Raw genomic sequence first — 22,848 nt, 5'->3', positions numbered from 1 at the left:
GTGATTGAGCCCTAAATGACATACAACCTATGTCTGGGCCTAACACACCAGCAGAGTTCTTTGCCCATATAAAAGCTCAATACTGAATTCCTTGTGATTTTATACAGAGCATGCAACTCCAATGTATTTGTATTTCACAGTAGAGGATGGCTTATTGTTTATAACAAACGAGTAGTACAGTTAACGAAGAAATTAACATTTTCAATTTGTATTACCATTTTATTTAAATAAATTAAAATGAAGAAAGAATTTAAGAAGAGATGGTATTGTGTAAAAACGATGTAAAAGCGTTTGAAAATATATTCTCTGACACTGTGGTATGGATGAGGTATGTCCTAAAATGACCACTGTAGCAATATTATATATATTATTATAATATATCTTGATGTGATGTCAAAGAGGGACAAACAATGAGATAACTTTCCCAATGGTTTACACAAGTATTCCCACCACTCATGTATTACATATTTGTTATATGTGTATTTGAAGCTCAGTAAGGTGATGCAATGCATTAAATTAATAATAGGTATGAAGTACCGCAATGCTTTTAATATTTGTATATACGCCTTTTTGCTATAGGCAAAAATTAGTACAGAACGGTTAGTGGAAGCAATGAATTCGATATATGTGGGGCTATGTTCTTGGTGATAATAGGTGTGTGTAATGCCTGTTGAAAATGTTTGCGAACCACTGATCTAGAAGGTCAATTACAATTTAATTAGACATATATATTTGAATTAAAAATGCATGATATTACACAATTAAGTCAATTATGAAACAGAAAATGTCAGTCATTCTGGGGTTCCTGCGTTACGTACATATTTATAACCTATTAAAATTGGTGTTTTCCAGCAGTGAATGTGAAGGGAGAAGAAGGACATTTCCTTCTTGCAGTAATGATTCCTTAAATGCTACTGGGACATTTCACGCACCTCGACGGATCTCGTGGCGTCAGCAGATTTTCCTCAGGGTAGCTTCCCCAATGGTCAATTCCCCCTCAGATATGCAACATAAAGGTATGTGAGTTAATCTGATGATCTGATGATGTGTTCTAAGTATACATTAATTCTGGTGTGGTTACTCTAGTAAATTATTTGCTGTCTTTCCAGTGTTTTCTTGTTGCAATAAAGAGAGTGCAAGCATATAACTGTAGTGTTCACAGACGTCTAATATCAACACCTCTAAAGTCCAAACAAAAAAATTGACAATTATTATGGACTGCATTTTTTTTGTTAAAAATACATAGTTTACTAGGGTTTGCTGCTTCTGTAAATTTGACAGTCATATTATTGAAGTGCGTGTATGTCACCAGAGTCCTTCCTGTCTGTGTAACAAAGGAGCTGTGGCAATTGGTTGAAAAAAAACCTCCAACACACAAAGCAAAATAGGCATGGATTTTAGGTTCTCAAAAACTTAAATTTGGAAGAGTACAGTTATATCTAGTGAACCCAACGTATCATAAAATTGTGAAAATGAGTGCAGTCATTGAGGAAATGATCGCAACCCAACAGAGCGCTCGAGCGATAAGCATATAGAAGTCAGGCTGGGATTTAATATTTTGTATTCTTTTTATGAACTTGTGCACAATTAATACAAACCTCTGTATTGAATGGAGGCTCTCCACCAGAAACAAGAAACTAACAATGTTCTGCCTGGGGTGTGATTCACCTCCACTGCCAAAGCCCCCACCCCACACGGTATTTTTAACCATGAACTGATGTTCTTGTTTCCAGTGTCTTTGTTCTCGCTGCATGGAAACAAAACTTGAATTTGTCATCCTGCCCATCTGCAGATTATGCCGATGATTTTATATTTTGTTTTAGATAGACAACCTCCTGCAAATGTATTTCATTTGACAAAAACTCTGTGTAAATCAATTATATCTTTTTTCCCTGCCCATATACATTGCTTTATGTTTTTATCTTCTCTCAAGGAAAGTAGAATTTGAAGAAAGTAAAACAACTTAGTGAAAGCAATATTATATAAAATAAAATTACTTTTCCATAAAATAAATTTCCTACTCCACGCTGGTTTATGTTAGGTGGTAAATACAGAGCTAGGAGCTAAGAGGTAATACTTTCACTGGTACGTTCCCATTCAATCCATGCCAATGTGTACACTATTTTTTGCCTAGGCTCACTATATGTAGCAACAAGTCGTCAGCATGTGCCATTATTTTACTATCCTGATAATAATGGTGATACCTCTGCACTGGGCTTGGATTCCTAAGGGAGGCAATAATGGGTCTAATGCAAGGTTGTAACACAACAGGGAAAGACATCAATTATATTTAATTATTCTAAATATATTAAAATATTTTTGTGACATTTTCCCTTTACCGACTGATTCAGTATGCAAATGCAAATAAGTTAAGGTCAGGAACTCACAGTAAACATTCTGTTCAGCTAATGTTTCCTGTAACAACAGAGATTCATTTTGTTGGGTGATAAAAGATTTTGCTTGTTGGCTCTGTATTTATCGCACTATGTGAGAAGTGGTGCCACTTTATGATGTGTCAGTGGAAGATATCAGACCATCGATGCCGGAATTGCAGAAAATAACATCTACATTTGTCACTAAAACAAGAAGTACGAACATGTTTATAGATAAAACTGAAAAAAGGAAGTCTGTCTTTGTGACTTAGTGTATTTCTCTTTCAGTCTATTTTAGTGATAGACTGCATGTTCTCCTTGTATGAACAATACACCAGGCATGATTCAAGAGGAATATGGTGTTTGATTTGTGGGGTATGACACAATGGAAATTTATGTGAATTTTCTTTGTCTCCAATATTTCAGGTCATTTAGATGTAAATGATTTGCTGCCATTATCTCCTCTCCCTCCAACTATGGAAGAGGACCCTCTAGTGTCTCTTCTTCAGGACACCAATGCTGCAGAAAGTGTTGATGGCAAGCGAAATTCTGAAGATCTTCAGATGTTATGGAGGAAAGCAATACATCAACAGATCTTATTACTGAGAATGGAGAAGGAGAACCTGAAACTTGAAGGTTAGTTCAAAATCTATCTAGTGAAAGTGAACTTTAACAAAAATACCCAGAATACACTGTTATTACACTATAATCTCTTTCCAAACATTGTATTCAGGTAGTTCTTCACACTTGGTATGTGATGATTGTATTGAAATGTCAGTGCGTTTCACAGCATACAGCTGAAAATACACACTGCACAGTGTTCCTGCTCGCTGTTAATTCTGACTTCCTCAGTAGAACAAAAGGCTGTTGTTTCAGTTCACTGCTGTTGTAGGTAATATAAGGAACCTTTGTATTTACTGTTAAGTTATGTGTAATTCAGAAGTGTAAAGTTATCCTTTTACTTGTAAGTCTCAGTATCATGCATTTTTGGGGCCTGGTGCAAATAAATGTGTTGTTATCCATATATTCAACCAGCTTTTCTTTAGTGCAGTTGAGAAAATTAAAGTAAATGTCTACTTGTTATGGCTAAAACCTTTTTTCCTGGCACCAGCTTCCACAAATGTCTCAGTTATTGTGTTTCAGTGCTGTTATGTTCATTCATAAGTGCATAAAGAAGACAAGTTGTAAAACTGAGTTTATCATGACAGGGCCCATGTGCAGCTATATGTATAAAGTGGTGGAAGGATATGGAGTTTAATTTTTTCAATTTTTGTTAACTGTTTGCTACATAACACAGCTAAAATAAAGCCAGCATAGCAGTTTGCTTTTTTGACTTTGTAGTAGAGTGTAAGAAAGATGGAGGTAGATAAGGTTTGTTTGTTTTTTTTCTTTTTTGAAATAACTTTTGTATTAGGCTGTAACAAAGAAATGAAAGTTCATCATGATATACAAAATCATACAGAGTGAAGTACAAGAAAGGTACAAATATATATAAGTCTATTGACAGCCATGTCAAGGAACCCGTGTATATTCTCCCTGTGTTTGTGTGGGTTTCCTCCGGGTGCTCTAGTTTCCTCCCACACTCCAAAAACATACTAGTAGGTTAATTGGCTGCTATCAAATTGACCCTAGTGTCTGTCTTTGTGTATTTTAGGGAATATAGACTGTAAGCTCTAATGGGGCAGGGACTGATATGAGTGAGTTCTCTGTACAGCGCTGCGGAATTAGTGGCGCAATATAAATAACTGATGATGATGATGATGATGAATGGTAAGACATATGGTATTAATAAGTTCAGACCATAAACTGAGCTATAAATGAAACAAAAAAGCAACTTGGGGATGGAGGAGGGGTTGGGAAAGAGAAAAGTAGAAAAATGGGGAAGGGAAGGGGGTCTCAGGGATCAAAGTCCTAGACTTTGATGGAGGCATTTGTATAAATAAAAGGTACAATTAATAGCAAGTTGTCACTAAATGACATTCATCAAGTGGAAATCTCTAGGTAAGGTAGAATATCTCTGTTTCTTGAAATTCTAGCCACCGAATCCAAATGGAACAATAGTGTAGAGGAGGGAAAGGATCGTCCATACTTCTGCAAGCTATTTGTTTAATATTGGAGGAGAAGAGGATCTCCAGTCAACTGGAATCACTGCTTTTGCAGCACTGTAAGACTGAAATTACTCCAGATTTAGGAGCCAAAAGCTGGGGTGTTGTGGGATATCACTCTGCATAATCTGGCAGTGACCCCAACCCTTGGACAATCCTGCTATGGAGTGGCATCCCAATAGATTACACCTCCAACAGGTGTTAGGAGTCCCGAGATACATTTTGGCAAGGATGCTAGGACATTGGTACAATCTGGAGAGGATCTTGTAGTAGGTCTGAAGTACAAACGTGCTAAATGAGCTAGCTTGAGTAATCTGAAAGATATTATGCCAGTGACCCTCCTGATCACCGAGATCTCTTTCCCAGTCTTTTGTGAACTATGGCAGTGATTCAGAATGGTTTTCTATCAAAAATTTATATATACCTGACAAGATATGTGTAGGGCATATTGGGTTAATAAATGGTATAGTTGCCTGCCTGCCCTTTGTGAATCTCTTCTGTACTCAAGAAGTGTCTAAGATATAATTGTGCCAGAATTCTTAACTGGGTAAGTTCCGCTTTGCTTTTATATTGGAACACATGACACCTGATACACTCACCAGCTGGCCAACACGCCTGGCAACCCCCGCCTGTAACCACTGCTTAAAAGTTGGGAAGGGACTGATTGGCAAACAGTGGAGTCAAAGGAGAAAATGCTGAAGAGATACATTTTTGCTCTCACAGTTTACTCCAGTGAGCCTAATTTGGTTTAATTATTGGATGTTGAGTTTTTGCCAAACTAGGAAACCACAGAGAAACCTTGGAGTGATTTCTAAGAGACCATTCCTCATTTGCTACCCACTATTTATCCTCTCGTGTCCTTGTCAATTCTAATGGTAGATAAGGCTTTATCTGCTTATAGGAGGGAAAAAGTGTGAGGTGAGGAAACAAGGATTATAGAAATAAAAAACGAAGAAAATGTGCAGGGAGTGAATGGTATGTGCCATAATTATTAACCTGGATTATTTAAACTAGACCTGTTTTAACCTGACTTTTAATTAGTAGTCCTTGTAACAGCAATTTCTTGCCAAGTGAAACTGATCAAAAGCTTTTGTTGTAGAAGACTTATCTTGTTTTCTGCCACCTAACTTGCTGCAGCTCCTTGCTTCCCAAATTGCTGACCATCATTCAACATTGGACTCTGATGTATCTCCTATCATCCGATTCTTGTCTATGCACCACTGATTCAGCAACTAGCAGAAAAGGCATTTTGAGAGTTTAGCTGGGTTGGCAGCAGTAATGTTTGGCTATGGCCAAGGTAGATGTTAAGGTTAGGCTCTGGAAGGGGGTGGTTATGGTAAGGCTGTGCAACTTTGGAAACATCATAGGTGGATTGAGGATAAATGAGGGTATTTTAGGCTTAGGAATGGAAGTTGATCTTACGTTCAGTCCAATAATAAGCTCCTTCAGATTTAAGCAATTGCTTACCCAGCTATTGAATAGGATGAGAGGAACTGCCAACTATTGCTGGCAATAAATTGCCTGCAAATCCCTGCTCACAAAGGTATAGCAACAAAATTTACAACACATAACCTTATTTACCAATTTTATTTTTAATACAGACCATATTTCTTTTTCACTTGTCCAATATCTGACCTTTTTGCTCAATTCTCTGCTTCCTCAAAGAGTCACAGTCCTTCCCCATTGCTGTTCCACCTCCAATTTCCCATCCTGCTTTGGGGTCCTGTGTGATGCAGTTGTTAGTGAAAAATGCCTAATAAAGAAAAGTGTTTGCGTTGTTACTGGTGTTATGCTTAATTGATCTGATCTGATGTGTGGTGTTATGCTTCACTGCTCTTATCTTATATAAACACAGATTTCAAGTGAATATGATGGAGACTTTGGAACAGTCTTAAACCTCTTTGATTTTGATGTCTGATTAATAAATTGCTGTAATTTGTCAGCACATAGTATAAAAGGAGGCAACACTTGCATTGATTATACTAATAAAAAGTTTGTTTTGTGCCATTGTTGAGAGTTTACCTTGATTACTATTGTATATTATTTTTTCAGGTGGTAAAGGGAATCATAAAGTAGGAACACTAAATGTGTATTTACCATTTTAAACAATTTTCCCTGTACAGAGATTCTCCTTTCAAAAACAACAATTAATGATTATAATAATAATAGCTTATGTCTTACAAAATCAGTGGTTAAGCAACAACTAATCATGCAATACAGGACCTCGTTAACTAAATCTATTGTCCAGTGTTCCCTGACATTCCATTGCAGATCCATTAACCACTTCAAGACTTTAAGGTTCGCCAACCAAAGGTGTTTATCTGCAAGAGATACAGGTTAGAAGGCCTATGTAGTTACTGGAACAAAATATGATCCAGGTTCTGAGACACAGAAGGCAAGGTCACTGTCAGGCAAGGTTCAGTAACAGTCATGCAGATGCAGCTCAGTTCAGTATCCAGAAGCCAGGACAGGGTCAAGCTGAAGTCAGTAATTATTAGCATCGAAGCAGCTTCATTAAAATAATCCAAAGCTAAGGTCAATGCAGGCAGATAAAAAGCAAGATCATGAGATAACCAGAAGAGCCCCAGCAGTGTACCTAGAAACCTATCACGGTACCACACAACATGTGGCATGGACTTATATAAATGCGCATAGCGCCTCACAAGAGTGTCCTCAACAGCTGGGCTCAGCAGCCTGGGCACACACCAACCTCTAAACCTGTAATTTATGAGTGATGGGCTGCGTCTGCAGAGTTAGTACATTCTGTTGGTGCTATATAGGTAAAAAAAAATAGGGAGAAATACACTTCTTCAAGATTCTGTGCTTTGAAACTCTTACACAGTCCATTAATTTACCTATTATTTTTATTGTTTCTAACACGCAGAGATCCTGGTTCTTCCATTTTGCCAGCAATTAGGGATTCACTACCCCCTGAATCTAATAGAGCTACTTCTATTATATCCAGCCTTCATGGGTCTAATATAGTAGCAGACGGGAGAGGCCTGATACTGTGTATAAATTCATGAACCCACATAGTGAATTACATGCTGTAAAGGAGGAGGGGCAGAACGTAATGAATACGATAAGGTTTTGTGGATATTATTTAGCTCAGCAGTTAAGCATCATAATTACCACCTGTATGATACATTTTCTATTATTCTGTATATTTAATGTATACTACTTATTATTAGACTTTGGACTTTATAAAGTAATACTTGTTAAGAGCTCTTAAAATACAAATAAATTACACTCTAACTGCGTTCCCTGATTAAGTCCTGATTGGGATTGTAGTGGACTGAAGACTGCACCAATCATGATGTGCTTACCTGTGCAGCATAAACATATCCCTGGAAATTATATTCTGATTTGTCAACCATGACAACTATAATATGCTAGCCCATGATATGGCTCCTACTGGATACATTCTGCTGCCTTTCCTCTAAAAGTATCATTTGTCTTGGTATATAAATTCACTCCTCATTATGAATTACTGTGCTATGTTTTGTTCTTATTTGTAATACATTTCTTTTTTTCTCTTTAAAATATTTACTTCCAGCCAGCAGAGACGAGCTGCAATCTAGGAAAATTAAATTAGATTATGATGAAGTTGGAACATGTCAAAAAGAAGTTTTAAATCTTTGGGATAAGAAGTTAAACTGCAGAACAAAGATCCGGTTTGATATGGAGGAGATGTATGCCACGCTAAAGGAAGGTACTTATGTGTACATATCAGATTTGTTCATCACTTTGTGACAGGGAATATAAAGCATGATTTGATAATGATGGAAATAATTTAGATTGGCATTTAGCGATGTGGATTAATAGCCGTCTGCATATCGGTGCAATTTTCACCTGTACAAGTGCATTTTCTTTATTAATATCAGAACTGAATAGCTCACAGGACATCTTGTTCATTGGGTTCTGCGTCTGAGCGCATAAATATGTGCTCCTTCTTAAAATTGCTAGATATATTATATACTGTAATTTTAAATATTCATGCAATGATACGGCGATCCCCAAAATATGTTGTACATTCCAGATCAACTGCCTCGTACCCCAGTATTTCGCTAGTACAGTGCAGGATTAAGTATGAATGGAGCAATTGACTCAATGTGTATCGGATGATAATTCGCAAAGTTTTCCCAAAACAAATGTTCCATTTGCATATTTGCTGAAGTTTCAGCAGTATTATGCTTGTAAATAACAAGGTGGTATGCTTCCATGCTAGATTTCATGACATCAATGAGGAATTCTCCTGCTGCAGTGGCATCAATAAGATCATGTAAAATATTTGTGTAGCAAAAACTGACAGGTCTGAATTTTAATTCCTTTAGTTTGAATGTAACAGATATGCAGCTTAATCAGGGGAATATGACAACATGCCAATCCTTTTTTTCACTATATTACATTGAGAAAATATTAATATAAGTAAACTAGTTATTCATCGTATATAAAACTAGAAAGTACTTTACAGAGTTTTAGTAGTGCGTAAAATATTATTTATATTTCAAATATTTTTTCTATTACAATAACAATATAACCTAGGTTTCACTTTTTACATTAGTAAGCCATTATTAATACTTTTTATGCTGTGCTTAGGTTGAAATACAGTAGATATGAATGCTTTCCTGAAGCTTAAATTCCACCTGACCTCTTTGATGGGAATTTGCAGAGTTTCTGCTGGTCTCTGCAGGCAATTAGAGATGTTTACAGTGTAAGAATAGTAAGGGAGGCTCTTGTATCATATTGATTTGTACCTACTGGTAGGTATAATTTTAATTACAATTTAATCCACATCTCACTCCCGTATCCAAGATTTCTCCTGTGCTACCTCACACCACTGGAACGATCTCCCTCGTTCTATCAGACTGTCCTCTACACTGTATAGTTTCAAACGGTCATTGAAAACCCACCTGTTTCTAAAAGCCTACCAGTCCTTCACTTAACCATTACACCATGTAGTATACCTCACCCTCTTGCATCCTCCATCTACCTCACTCTTGCTTATAGCCCTCAGATCCCCTTACATTGGCTTACCCCATGTGTTAACCGTTTGTTTGCCCCTTTACTTTTACATTGTAAGCTCTAGTGAGCATGGCCCTCTTCCCCTCTGTTCTCATTACCAGTAACTTTTGCCCACCAGCTACACCGCACACCTCCTCCTTGGGCTCTCTGCCCATTGACTCCACTCCTCCATTGTCTTCACACCACTTTCAGTGGCTCTAAACCTGTTAGTTGCGCTGACGCTAATGGGCACAGGTTTCAGCCCATCGCAGAATATGCCCCTTGTACCCCAGTACCTGTGTCGACCGTTGTAATGTTATTTATTTACTGTATTATAGTGTTATACCATGTACTGTCTTGTTGTTTGCCCTCTGTACAGTGCTGCCGACCTCATGTGGCGCCCTATAAATAAAGGTTAATAATAATGCTGCAGGAAAGTTTGAACAGCATTCAAAAGTACTGTTTATTTACCATTAACCAAGGGGAATATTAATAACAATGACTTTTAATGCTATTATAAAGTGGCAATATTAATTTAAACACAATATTGCTGGAGACCTAGTTTATTGTCATTCATGTGTTATATGTGTTATCCTATATTTTGTTGAAATATATTTTGCCTTGTGACTTAGGTGTTCCAAAATGCAAAAGGGGGGAGATCTGGCAGTTTCTTTCTGTACAGTATCGTCTAAGGCACCGACTTCCAAGCAAACAGCTGCCATCAGATATAACGTATAGTGACCTTCTCAAGCAGCTCACCGCTCAGCAGCATGCCATCCTGGTCGATCTGGGTAAATGGTTATCATTTATACACACAGTCCTTGTGGGTTGTTAATTCATCACCATCTTTATAGCAATATTATTATACATAACAACACTTTGTGTACTTTATAGTCATTGCTGCTGTTATTTAAATAAAATTAAGGAAATACATTTTTGAAGGCTGTAAATAAGCTTGCATACATTAACATATTACAAATTCAATAGAGGCATTGTATGTACAGTAGTGGAAAGAATATAGTTTATTTATCAATTTTTGATGGCATTATTATTATTATCTATTTATTTTACAGGAAGGACATTCCCGACCCACCCTTATTTCTCTGCCCAGCTTGGTGCAGGGCAGCTGTCCCTATATAATCTTCTCAAAGCATATTCCTTGTTAGACCAAGAAGTTGGTTATTGTCAGGGAATTAGCTTTGTGGCAGGGGTACTTCTCCTTCATATGAGTGAACAGCAAGCCTTCGAAATGCTGAAGTTTCTCATGTACGATCTGTCCTTCCGTAAGCAGTATCGGCCGGATATGATGTCCCTTCAGGTATTCTCAGCCAGTCTTGATTTAAATTTTATAGATGGGAAAAATGTGCACAGAGTCCTCCAGTTATGTTGGATTTATATCATACTTGCCAATTCTCCCGGAATGTCCAGAAGACTGCCGAGTTCCGGGTAGGTCTCTTGGACTCCCGGAAGAGTAGGGCAGTCTCTTCCTAGTGAAGTAAGCAGAATTAGAGCCAAAATGACGTGATTCTCAGGGAATTGCATCATTGTGGCCCCACTGTAAAATGCTGCATTTTAGGGCAGGGCAAAATGATGTGATTTGCTGAGCCTGCCCCCGCACGACCACCTACCCCTGGCATCTCCCAGATGCCAACTTCCTGATGTTAGCAAGTATGATTTATATATTACATTCTTATTCACGGTGGCACATCCACTACCCTAAATACATTTGTCAGCCGATGCCTGAAGACTCTACAGGGCCCTTTTGGGAGCTGTAAGCGGGAGGGTTGTCACACTTACAGCTGCCATGCATCACAGAAAATGGTTTTGATACTCAACCACTCCATCCTTCATTAGCAAGGAGCTGTTTGGCATAAGTGGCAGAAAGTTTTATTTTAACAGTGCATGCAAAGAGGATGTCTGTCCTCAATATGTATTAAACAATTGTAAACATTTGTAGTACTTAAAACAGCTTTGAAAAACAACTGTTATGTGGACACTGTGTTCTGACAGTTTTTCTCATATGCATAGTCCGAGCTCGAACGCTTTATGCTTCGCCAATCCTGGTAACCAGCTATTAGAGGATCCTTGCTGTCCAATGGGTGCTGGGATCAGTGAGACATGACAACAACATAGCAAACAACTAAGCAGTTAGAAGAGAATCAGAATAATCTGCATTGTTAGATGTCTAAGAGAACCACATGCCGTAACAATGTGATATGCTCCATATATAACCCAAAATATTAGCCAGACACTTAGAAATATGAGTATATCACTATTGTCACTGTATCCTCCTGTCTGTGCTGCCATCATAGATCAGTTGTAGGTGTTCATGTGTGTCTTCTTTATTTTCAGATTCAAATGTACCAACTTTCCCGTCTTCTTCACGATTATCACAGAGATCTTTACAACCACTTGGAAGAGAATGAGATCAGCCCAAGCCTCTATGCTGCCCCCTGGTTCCTAACACTGTTTGCCTCTCAATTTCCTCTTGGATTTGTTGCCAGAGTTTTTGGTAAGAGCACAGGAATTGGTGATTGGCAAAATCACTTCTTTGTTAATTTCACATTGCTTAATTAATAAACAAATGGTAACGAATACAATACTTCACACGATCATAGTGTTTTTTCTCTGCAAAAAGTTTTCACTAAAGTTAGGATTAATACTATTTAATTGTTAAAAACTTGGGGGGAGGGCTGTAGTTGATAGTGATCTAACTTTTCTTGTTCACTGGCAGTCTGCAGTAATCCTACAGCATCAGGAATATCACGTACTCTTTAGGACATGCGTGTGTTTAATATGCATTGCACTCCTCCTTGTACAAGTTAGTTGGTTAAAGTGGAGCTGTCTTAGTTTGACAAAAAACATCCCACACAGGATTAAGGAATATGATTATGTATAAAACCCATCATAGTATTAGAGGGTTAATAATTATACTTCATGGTAGTGGCGCTAAAGGACTGGAACAAGTATAAGTTTGAAAGATAAAGGATCCCCAAATAGAAGTCTGATATATTAGCAGGTTAAATTATGTTAAAAATTAATTTTAAAACACAACCTTTATCGTGATTGGTAAAATAAGTTTAGTAATGTTATTGTGGCATAACCTGGTAATTATGAAACAAGATGAAGTAATTATTGTGAATACAAGCTAGCTGGATGACAGGTTGACTAGAAAAATGTGCTTGTGTGGGTACTTGTTGTTTCCAAAATAGTATCAAAATTGTATAAAGTGGAAGACAATACTGAATAAATATCAGCCGTGTTTCTCAGTTAATGCAGACTGCTATAGCTGTTACGGAGTTACTATATATGTATAGTACTTTAGAGCATATCAATATACTAATAATCATTTATATTAAAGCAATTCATACAGTCTCTAGGTCCTTAAAAGCCCTATTAGGCTTAGGAGCTATAACATTACCAGCTCTGGCAACTTGCGTTATCTAGATGGAAGAAAATGTCATTGTAAAGATATTCAGAAGATGCCCCACAGTACTGCAGATTACTGCCGCTGCTTCCGATCCAGTCAGCCGGGGATCCATGTAGTGATGAGTGAAGTTACGTACAGCCAACATACGTTTCCCCTTATTTTCTTCTGGGCAACGGAACCGCTTGCAAGGCAGAGTCTAATTACCAGCCGTTCAGCTGTGTGCATTACACAGTTAGAGACAGAATCAATGCAGGCCTGTTAATGAAATTTAATTGAGTGTAATTAGTCACCAGTAAGTTTACAAATACTAATAGGTCTGCCCTAGTAAATGTTATACCACAAGATTTAAACATCATTGTTTTGCAAGTTGAAAACATGCACAAATATTTTCATGTTATTCAGTATTAAATCTAGTAGAGAGAGAGTAGTTACGTAGTTCCTGGCAACAAGACAGTTGACATTTTCCTACAATTTTATCTTCCCTAAAATGCCCTTGATTGCCTCATTATACCACCACCCCAGATTAAATAAAACATGTAGTCTGTGGTAAATATCTAATGTAATACATATATTTGATGTTTGTAACTCGCATACATTATTACACTGTGTATGTAACAGACTTTATTTTCCCCTCAGATATTATTTTTGTACAAGGAACAGAAGCCATTTTCAAAGTGGCCCTTTGTCTTCTCAGTAACAATGAAGAATGCATAATGGCATGTGACAGCTTTGAGAATATAGTGGATTTTTTGAAAGTCAATATACCTGATATGACAAAGGACACTATGGAGAACATTATAACGCAGGTAACTTGGTTTCAAACGCTTATACAAGCGCCAGCAAAACTATGATGAGTAACATTTTGTGTCATTTAATTGTAATGTTACATTTTGCACATTTTCCTTTTAATGCTTTAGTAACCTGTCTATAACAGTGATTTTTGGCAGGGATGATCTCACAATTTATAACGATTTTGTCTTCATCTAGATCCGAAGTTTTCATCTAATAGTACTGCATATTATTGCATAAAACTTGTCAGTGTATCCTAATGTCTACTTATAACCATGTATTAATGTAACATACTAACCCTATTATGAATGTCCTTAGAACTGGATTGCCCAGATATTTACCAGAGTAGCTATTCTCCAAAACTGAACTCCTGCTCCTACTTTTGTCAGGGTTGCAATGATTCTCTTATGTAGGACTACAATCTTCAGTGCTTCTCTTTTTTCATGCAGGTGTTTGAAATGGATATTTCTAAACAGCTTCATGCTTATGAGGTTGAGTATCATGTAATTAATGATGAGATGTTGGAAGCTTCTATTCCATGTGATGACACAGAGGCTTTTCAAAAGCTTGACAAGGCCAACAACCAGCTAAAGAGGCAGAACATGGACCTCTTGGAAAAGCTGCAGGTAGCTCGTCAAGTAATGTTTGCATTGCAATTGTTGAATAAAAACATTATAGAGTACATGTCATATGTAAACAACTGCACATAAAACATATCTGGACAGACCACATATAACAAAACATATTTTTGATTGCATAAACAATAAATAACTGTACACATTACTGGACTATTACTGCTGCCACTTCTAAGACTGAGACTGTAAAACCGATATGTGTCAGTATATATTAGTCCCTTTCATTTCAGAGAACACACTGTTAGTGTTTTTATAAATTTATAGGTTCCCCATACTGCAGACTATTCTGGTATATTTTCTGTGTGAGAGTATTATATAAAGGCTGTCACCCTACTTCTCCTGGCTAAAATAATACATTATGTATATATAGAACCCAGACTGTTGTATTCTCCAGGCAGCAGAAACTTGACAAATGTAAAAGTCAACGCATGCTACATCCTGTACTTTTTATTATTGTTGTTGTTGTTGTTGTTATCATCGTAGACTTGTAAGGCTCCGCAGTGCCGTACAGTATTGAAAACAGGACATACATAAAACAGGGACATACAAGGCAGACAAAATAAATGCAGACATGAAAACAAAGAGTATGGAGGATCTTGCTCACTTAGAGAACTTACATTCTAAGTTGAAGAGGGCACAGCTGAAACGAGGAACGAGAGTGGAGATTAGGATGGTTGTGAGGGTGTTTTAGTGTAAATAGTATGATCAGGGATAAGGTAAGCTCTGAAAAAGAGATGGGTTTTCAGACAGCATATAAAAATTTGAAGGCTGTGGTAAAGCGGGGTAAGGAATTCCATACGTGGGGAGCAGCACAGGAGAAGTCTTGGAGGCGGGAGTGAAAGGGGATTGCCAGAGACAAGGCGCAGGTCAGAGGTAGATCTAAGACGGCGGGAGGGAGTATTTTGATATGAGATTTGAGATGAATGAAGGGGTGTTGTTGAGGGCTTTGTAGGTAAGGGTGAGTAATTTGAATTGGATTCTGGAGGACACAGGAAGCAAGTTTAGGAATTTGCACAGTGGTGCAGCAGATGTGGAGCAGTGAGAGAGGAAGATCAGCCTTGCAAGAGCATTTAGGATGGATTGAAGTGTGGATATATGGGTGTCTGGAATATTGCAGGAGGTTGCAGTAGTCAAGATGGGAGATGATGAGAGAATGGATAAGAGTTTGGGTAGCATGCTGTGTAAGAAAAGGGTATATTTTGGCAATGTTTTTAATGTGGAGTCGACAGGAGTGGGAGAAAGTCTGGATGTAAGGAATAAAGCAGAGGGCAGAGTCAAGTGTGACACCAAGGCAGCAGGCTTGGGAGACTGTGGAAATTGTGATGTTATTGACAGTGCGGGAGATTTGAGGGGAGGTGGTGATTCTGACAGGAGGGAAGATAATAAGCTCTGTTTTGGACGTGTTGAGCATGTCTCTTTTCGGGTATGGGGATAAGGCTGAGGGAAAGTCCCCTATAGGAGAGAGCTGCAGGGGATGTAGTGTCAGAGGACATGAGCCAGGTTTCTGTAATGGCAAGGAGGTTAACGGATTTAGAAATTAATAGATCATGAATGGATGCAAGTTTGGTACAAACAGATCTGTCGTACCATAGTGCACATGAGAAGGGAAAAGAGGGTAGTGGAGATATGTAGATAAGGTTGGCGGGATTGCAAGTACGGAGTGGATGGAAAGGTTTGGGATGGAGCGAGAGAGCGAGCAAAGAGTGGGGATTGTACAGGGTCCAGGGTTAGGTGAGATGTCACCAGCAGCCAGGAGAAGGAGCAGGGTGAAGAAGAGGACATGCGAGAAGGATTTGTGGATGTGCGTTATATTTCTTTTATGTTGGCTGGTGAGTGTGGTGGTTGCAGGAGACATAACAGTTCATGTGTGCAGACTAATGAGGAGGCAACTAGTGAAGGGGAAATCATAATAGGGGAGGAAGAATTAGGATGATGGAGAAAGAAGAGGAGTTTAAAGAGAAGTGTGGTGATAGTGAGTAGGAGAGAGTGTAAATTGAGTGGGTGCATTATAGAGAGATGTGAATGAATGTGTATTAGCTGGGGAAGGTAATAATTGATCCAAATGGTGCAGGGCAATGGAACAGGTGAAGGATACTCTACTGCCCCTGGCAGGGGTTACTAGAGTAGGCAGTTTCTGTGGCTCTGACACGGCGAAGTCCAAGATAATGACAGTTGGGTGCAGAGGGTCCAGCATCCAAAACAGAGATGGTAACAGAAATCACAATTGAGCTCAGTGGGCAGCTGAACAGATGTTGAAGCAGCAATGACATTTGAGCTCTGTGGGTCCCACAGCTGAACAGAGATGATAGTTCAGTAGATCCTAAAACAGCCTTGTTTTTCAGTATGAAGTTGATCCTCAGCACTGCTGTGACGTTTGCCAACAGAAATTAACTTGCTCATTATCAAAACAGTCCAAGTCCTAATGTTTAGATTATAGATCACTTTGGGTGCACATATCTGTAATATTATCATATGCTCTTTTGCTAGTGCAAGTAAGGGAGGTTTATATAAAGGTCTCCTCCAAAGGTATATTTTATATTCTGCTGTACATACCTCCACACCAGCAGTATGTACAGCAGAAATAGACTTTCACCTTGTTAACATTGTTGTATTTTTAATGCAAATATTATTTACATGCTTTTGTAAAGTTAATTTCATGGGGATACGCATTGCTAGCTTACGTTTTGTTTTGTTTTTTCTTTCAGTTGACAGCAGTATTGTGGCTGTTACAAACTTGTTTTTTTTCCTCTCCCAAACAGGTAGCTCATACCAAGATTCAGAGCCTTGAAGCCAATGTTGAAGTTATTTTATCTGGAGAAAACAAAATGAGAAATCTTGTCCGATCTCTGGAACAAGAAAACTCAGCTTATCAAAAGATTGTGGAGCAAATGAGGAAATACGTGCCAGCGAATGTACTGACAGACTGTGAACTTTTGCTTAAGGATTTTAGCTGTAGCCCAAACAACAAAACAAAGGCAGGAAGTAAGCAATAATTCACAAAGCTAGTGCCGTTCTGGCATGCAGCAAAAGTTGTTTCCTAAAAACCAAAAATGAAGACAACAATACATGCATGCTCTGAAGAGCGACAGGGGTTTTAAATGCATGATTATGGCCTCTCTGAAGAGGTAGGGGCTTTTACTGTGCACCGATTCGCTATGACTGGAAGAGGCTACGGAACAGCTAAACATCGTCCTATTACAGAAATTGCCTCTATGATTTCATTATGCAAAAACCTATTCTATACGTAAAATTAAAAAGGGAAAAATATGTTTAATTGACAATGTGTCCATTTATAAGTTGTCACTGGAAATCACCAAGCAGAGACAAACTATTTTATATTACTTGTTTTTGTCCTTGTAGAGAACATTTAAATAGGGGGGAGTGTATTAATACTTGAAAATGAACGTTGTTTCCCAAAGAACAGCAAGTTTCACACTTCTGGTGTGAGGCATCTGTATGGACTTTTCTTTCATTTGTGCCTATCATTGATTCTACTGACATTTGTTACATATGTGTAGTTTTATTAGGCGATGACCACATGATGTTTAATGATGGGACAATGTATCCGTTGTACTTTGAGTGTGCACCACACTTGGCTGCCTGTGGCAACATTACACAAGTATGGGTACAAATGATAGTACCTGTATCCAGTTCTCTGTTCACAATCCATTTGCAATCTGCCTAGAACACAGCATTGATTATATTATTGAATATTTCAAATTGGTGTGAATCGGCCTCAAAAAAATGTTATTCTGCCCAAACTTAATGGTAACTAAAATAATTATTTTAGGTACCTTACATTAGGATGCCAGTGCTTCTCATGTTCACTGTCGGGTAACTCTGTCCATGTGTTCCCACTTCTGAACTGTGCGGGGACATGTGTGACTCATGAGATGATTAGGTCTCCACCTAACTCAATGAGTGGGTTTTGGATGTGTCATCGTGAATTCAAGTGCAAACCTCCACCTCTGTTAACTCATCATTTATTGAGGTCTGTAACAAATCTACGTATGAAATGACGTTTATACATCAAACGTGGTTTTCAGGTTTTTTTCCCCACAATACTCACTTAAAACTCGTCACTACAAAATATTGCAAGAATTGTAACTACAAAGTGGACCAAATAGAATGTCTAATTTATCAAACTGCAATGGCTTCATACACAACTGTTACAAATTAGTGATTTATGACATGATAGAAAATGGGAAACTTTTTATTCATAAATACCGAAGATAATATAGGAAAATATGCCCATAATTGGAAATGAATAATAATTTGTAAATATCAGGAGACTCATATAATGTGTTTAATTGGGCTTAGAGGTTGATTACATTTGCTTTCAAAACCATTTTAAACAACATTATCTTTGATGGGGATGTCACTATTTAGAAAATCATTTATTTTTTTTATAGTTTTTTTTCCCCCCTTGAAGTGTAACGATTAAATCTGGGGGTGGGGGTGAAAAAAACACTGTATGGAGCAAATTGAAAAATAACACGTACTAAGACTGTACTACCCTGATTGAACAGGAGGGGCTTCTTAGTACACAATATAAGTATAGTTCAAATTGCATTTTTTTGTAAAGAAATTAATTGTAAATTTTAAAAAATAGTTATTTTACTTCTCCTTGACTGGAGGAGAATGTATAAAGCATGGATTTATCTGCTATGTGCATTTGTCTGCGACTAGAGGACAGAAAAGCAATTACATCTGGGTTGTTTCCCATATTCTATTGCCGCAAAGTTCAGATAATAGCTGTAACCTCTCTTACCCATGTTCATTGTTTTTTGTACTTTACTGTATATTTCTTTTTTACCTTTTTTTTTTACTTTTTTCTTTTCTTCTTTATTCTCCAACAATAAGTTTTATTGAGTTACATACCATTTTAAAAATAGGCAAACAGTGTATGTTGGACAATGCGCATAAGGCTTGTTCTTATCTTAATGACTTGACCCATTGCCACATTTAGGTGTTGCCACCAGCAGTTAATGCTTTATCATACAATAATTATTTGAATTTTGGCTTGTTTCTTGATAACTTCAACTTTCAGTACAATGTAAATATTCACCAAATGAAATAGATTTGTGATAGTTTATACTGTAATTATCTAGCAGACCAACCTGTATTGATTAACTGTTTCACTACAGTTCCATCAAAACATGCTTATTATCCTGACAATGCTTTTCTTGCTATAATGGCTAGAGAGCCAAGATATATTAAAGCCTACTAGTCACAAATTTAGAGTACAAATTTTGAAAATCCCTGCATAAATGTTTTAAAACAACACACCCAGAATCACAGCAGAATATTTGCACTGTTTGAGCACAATATTGTTATGTTGCATGTTTTTTAAATGATGCTTTTAAAAGGCAGTCACTGGAAACTCTATACCTGAGGATTTCTTATCATTCTAATAAAATTGCAGAGGTCCCAATCCTGAAAATGTAGCTGCTTTATACCACAGCAGCTGAAGACACCTTAATATGAGCAGATGAGCCAGGGGTTAGGTTGCTGCTGATTGGATGAGCAGAGTCTTACTACATACTTTCTAGTCAGCTGTGGCCCCATATCTTGCTTTCAGTTCAATTCAGTTTTCTTTTTTCCAGCTGATCCTGGACCTGAGACTGTACTAGAATAAAGGGACCTTTGGCAAAAAGTTACCAGAGGCAGGTGGTCTAATATTGGTATGTCACAGTAATTACTCATTTTAATTAAAAGGGGTCTACCAGTTGATACTGTACACTACTGGAGGAGTTGGCGAAGTGTCATAACATTGGCAAATCATGACGGTGACAAGTAATCTCTTCACAATACAGAGAAATATTATTGTCTGTATCATATTTTAAGAACAATTGTCCATCGGCGTTAACTCACTGTGCATGGCACATTATCCCAAGTTATGTGTAAGAAAATGTATTGAAAGTACCACTGATCAATAGTGTCTGTAGTGATATGGTTTGGCAAAGACCATCTGTACTAAACCGTACAAAGCCATAAAACTTTTTATTTAAGACAATGATTTTTTTTTTTCTTACAGTGTTAACAATGTGATCTCAATGTGCAGATTTGTGCCAAATTTGGATATTTGTTATCCTATATCCTGAATGATATTGCTATGTTTGCTTCCTATGCAATGATTCACTGAAACCACCAGTCCCTTTTCTCCACTTATAAAAAAAATAATAAAATGTCTTTTAAAAATGCAGATTATTTCATAGTCTTATTTTGTTATGTTTTTTTGAAACACACTGAGGAAACATTAACGTAAGTAATATATTTTTTGTTCACAGCAGCTATGCTCTTAATATTAACAGTATTAGAGTATTAGTGCTATTAGTTCTTTGCCGTAGTAGATTTAATTATTTATATGAACCCTTTGTATTCATAGGACATGGGTAATTAATGCAAAGAGCAGTCCATTGTATACTGGAGCTATACATACACACAATGAGGTTTTTTTCAAAGTTGTGCAAAAAGTGACATAAAAAAAAGAAGAAAAGATACAAGAAGCAGGGCTGACAGAGTGAAATAAACACAATTCATTAGACTTGATGTTGGCCGGCTACCTAACGCAATTGCATTTTACATGGGGTTCGTAAAAACAGAGATTCCATGTGTGGGCTGGGGGGAGGGATCTGTGCATGACACCTTATTGTGTTCACATGCAGTGAATGTGGGTGACTAGAGAAGACTGTCCAAAAGACTCCCAACCACAGGTAGAAACGAAACTAGGTACAGAGTTATTGGAACCAATTTGTTCCATCCCCATAGCCATTTGCATGCTTATAATAGTGTTAAAAACACTAAGAAAAACGGTTCTTTAACGCTAGTTTTTAATTTGCCTAGTTCAGCTCCTGACATAAACCTGAATGCTGGATACCAGTGGTTCCCAAACTTTTGCAGTTCGCGGCACCCTTAGAGTCTCCAAATTTTTTCAAGCACCCCTCCAAAATAATTACTGAGCAGTCCTGTTTTAGAGGTAGTTGGGTCAAAAAGTTGTAATAAGTATTTAGGTCACGACAGAAATACTTATTTAGCTGTATGCAAAAATGCCCCTCTGCAACCAGGCACACTGCCCCCTCTGCAACCAGGCACACTGCCCCCTCTGCAACCAGGCACACTGCCCCCTCTGCAACCAGGCACACTGCCCCCTCTGCAACCAGGCACACTGCCCACTCTGCAACCAGGCACACTGCCCTCTCTCACGTTGCCCCCTTTGCCCTCTGTCACGCTGGCCCCCTCCTCTGCCCTCTGTCACGCTGTCCCCTCCTCTGCCCTCTGTCACACTGTCCCCTCCTCTGCCCTCTGTCACGCTGTCCCCTCCTATGCCCTCTGTCACGCTGTCCCCCTCTCTCACGATGTCCCCCTCCTCTGCCCTCTCTCACGATGTCCCCCTCCTCTGCCCTCTCTCACGATGTCCCCCTCCTCTGCCCTCTCTCACGATGTCCCCCTCCTCTGCCCTCTCTCACGATGTCCCCCTCCTCTGCCCTCTCTCACGATGTCCCCCTCCTCTGCCCTCTCTCACGCTGTCCCCCTCCTCTGCCCTCTCTCACGCTGTCCCCCTCCTCTGCCCTCTCTCACGCTGTCCCCCTCCTCTGCCCTCTCTCACGCTGTCCCCCTCCTCTGCCCTCTGTCACGCTGTCCCCCTCCTCTGCTCTCTGTCCTCCTCTGCCATCTGTCCCCCTCCTCTGCTCTCTGTCCTCCTCTTCTGCCCTCTGTCCCCCTCCTCTGCCATCTGCCCCCCTCCTCCTCTGCTCTCTGTCCCCCTCCTCTGCTCTCTGTCCCCCTCCTCTGCCACCTGTCCCCCTCCTCTGCTCTCTGTCCCCCTCCTCTGCTTCTGCTCTCTGTCCCCCTCCTCTGCCATCTGTCCCCCCTCCTCTGCCCTCTGTCCCCCTCCTCTGCTCTCTGTCCCCCTCCTTTGCTCTCTGTCCTCCTCCTCTGCTCTCTGTCCCCCTCCTCTGCCCTCTGTCCCCCTCCTCTGCCCTCTTTCCCTTCTCCTCTGCCCTCTGTCCCCCTCCTCTGCCCTCTGTCCCCCTCCTCTGCCCTCTGTCCCCCTCCTCTGCCCTCTGTCCCCCTCCTCTGCCCTCTGTCCCCCTCCTCTGCCCTCTGTCCCCCTCCTCTGCCATCTGTCCCCCTCCTCTGCTCTCTGTCCTCCTCCTCTGCTCTCTGTCCCCCTCCTCTGCTCTCTGTCCCCCTCCTCTGCCATCTGTCCCCCCTCCTCTGCCGTCTGTCCCCCCTCCTCTGCCGTCTGTCCCCCCTCCTCTGCCGTCTGTCCCCCCTCCTCTGCCGTCTGTCCCCCCTCCTCTGCCGTCTGTCCCCCTCCTCTGCCCTCTGTCCCCCTCCTCTGCCCTCTGTCCCCCTCCTCTGCCCTCTGTCCCCCTCCTCTGCCCTCTGTCCCCCTCCTCTGCCCTCTGTCCCCCTCCTCTGCCCTCTGTCCCCCTCCTCTGCCCTCTGTCCCCCTCCTCTGCCCTCTGTCCCCCTGCTCTGTCCTCCCTCCTCTGCTCTCTGTCCCC

At 39.4% G+C, this 22,848-nt stretch overlaps 1 protein-coding gene across 2 annotated transcripts in view; it reads left to right on the top strand.

The window, feature by feature from the left end:
• Positions 1 to 20,540, top strand: part of TBC1D4 (TBC1 domain family member 4) — a 136,618-nt gene extending 116,078 nt beyond the window's left edge. For both annotated transcript variants that reach the window (XM_075199820.1, XM_075199821.1), the window contains 9 exons: positions 853 to 1,016; positions 2,799 to 3,008; positions 8,034 to 8,189; positions 10,114 to 10,272; positions 10,555 to 10,799; positions 11,834 to 11,993; positions 13,548 to 13,717; positions 14,150 to 14,326; positions 17,095 to 20,540. In XM_075199820.1, the coding sequence (XP_075055921.1) occupies positions 853 to 1,016; positions 2,799 to 3,008; positions 8,034 to 8,189; positions 10,114 to 10,272; positions 10,555 to 10,799; positions 11,834 to 11,993; positions 13,548 to 13,717; positions 14,150 to 14,326; positions 17,095 to 17,328 (1,675 nt within the window). In that variant the 3' untranslated portion in view covers positions 17,329 to 20,540. The remainder of the gene's footprint in view (positions 1 to 852; positions 1,017 to 2,798; positions 3,009 to 8,033; positions 8,190 to 10,113; positions 10,273 to 10,554; positions 10,800 to 11,833; positions 11,994 to 13,547; positions 13,718 to 14,149; positions 14,327 to 17,094) is intronic.
• Positions 20,541 to 22,848: the final 2,308 nt, after the last annotated feature.

Source organism: Mixophyes fleayi, chromosome 2 (genome assembly GCF_038048845.1).
Source record: "Mixophyes fleayi isolate aMixFle1 chromosome 2, aMixFle1.hap1, whole genome shotgun sequence".
Lineage (NCBI taxonomy): Eukaryota > Metazoa > Chordata > Amphibia > Anura > Limnodynastidae > Mixophyes > Mixophyes fleayi.
The sequence above is the reverse complement of the archived record's forward strand: the minus strand, read 5'-3'. Positions and strand labels throughout refer to the sequence as shown.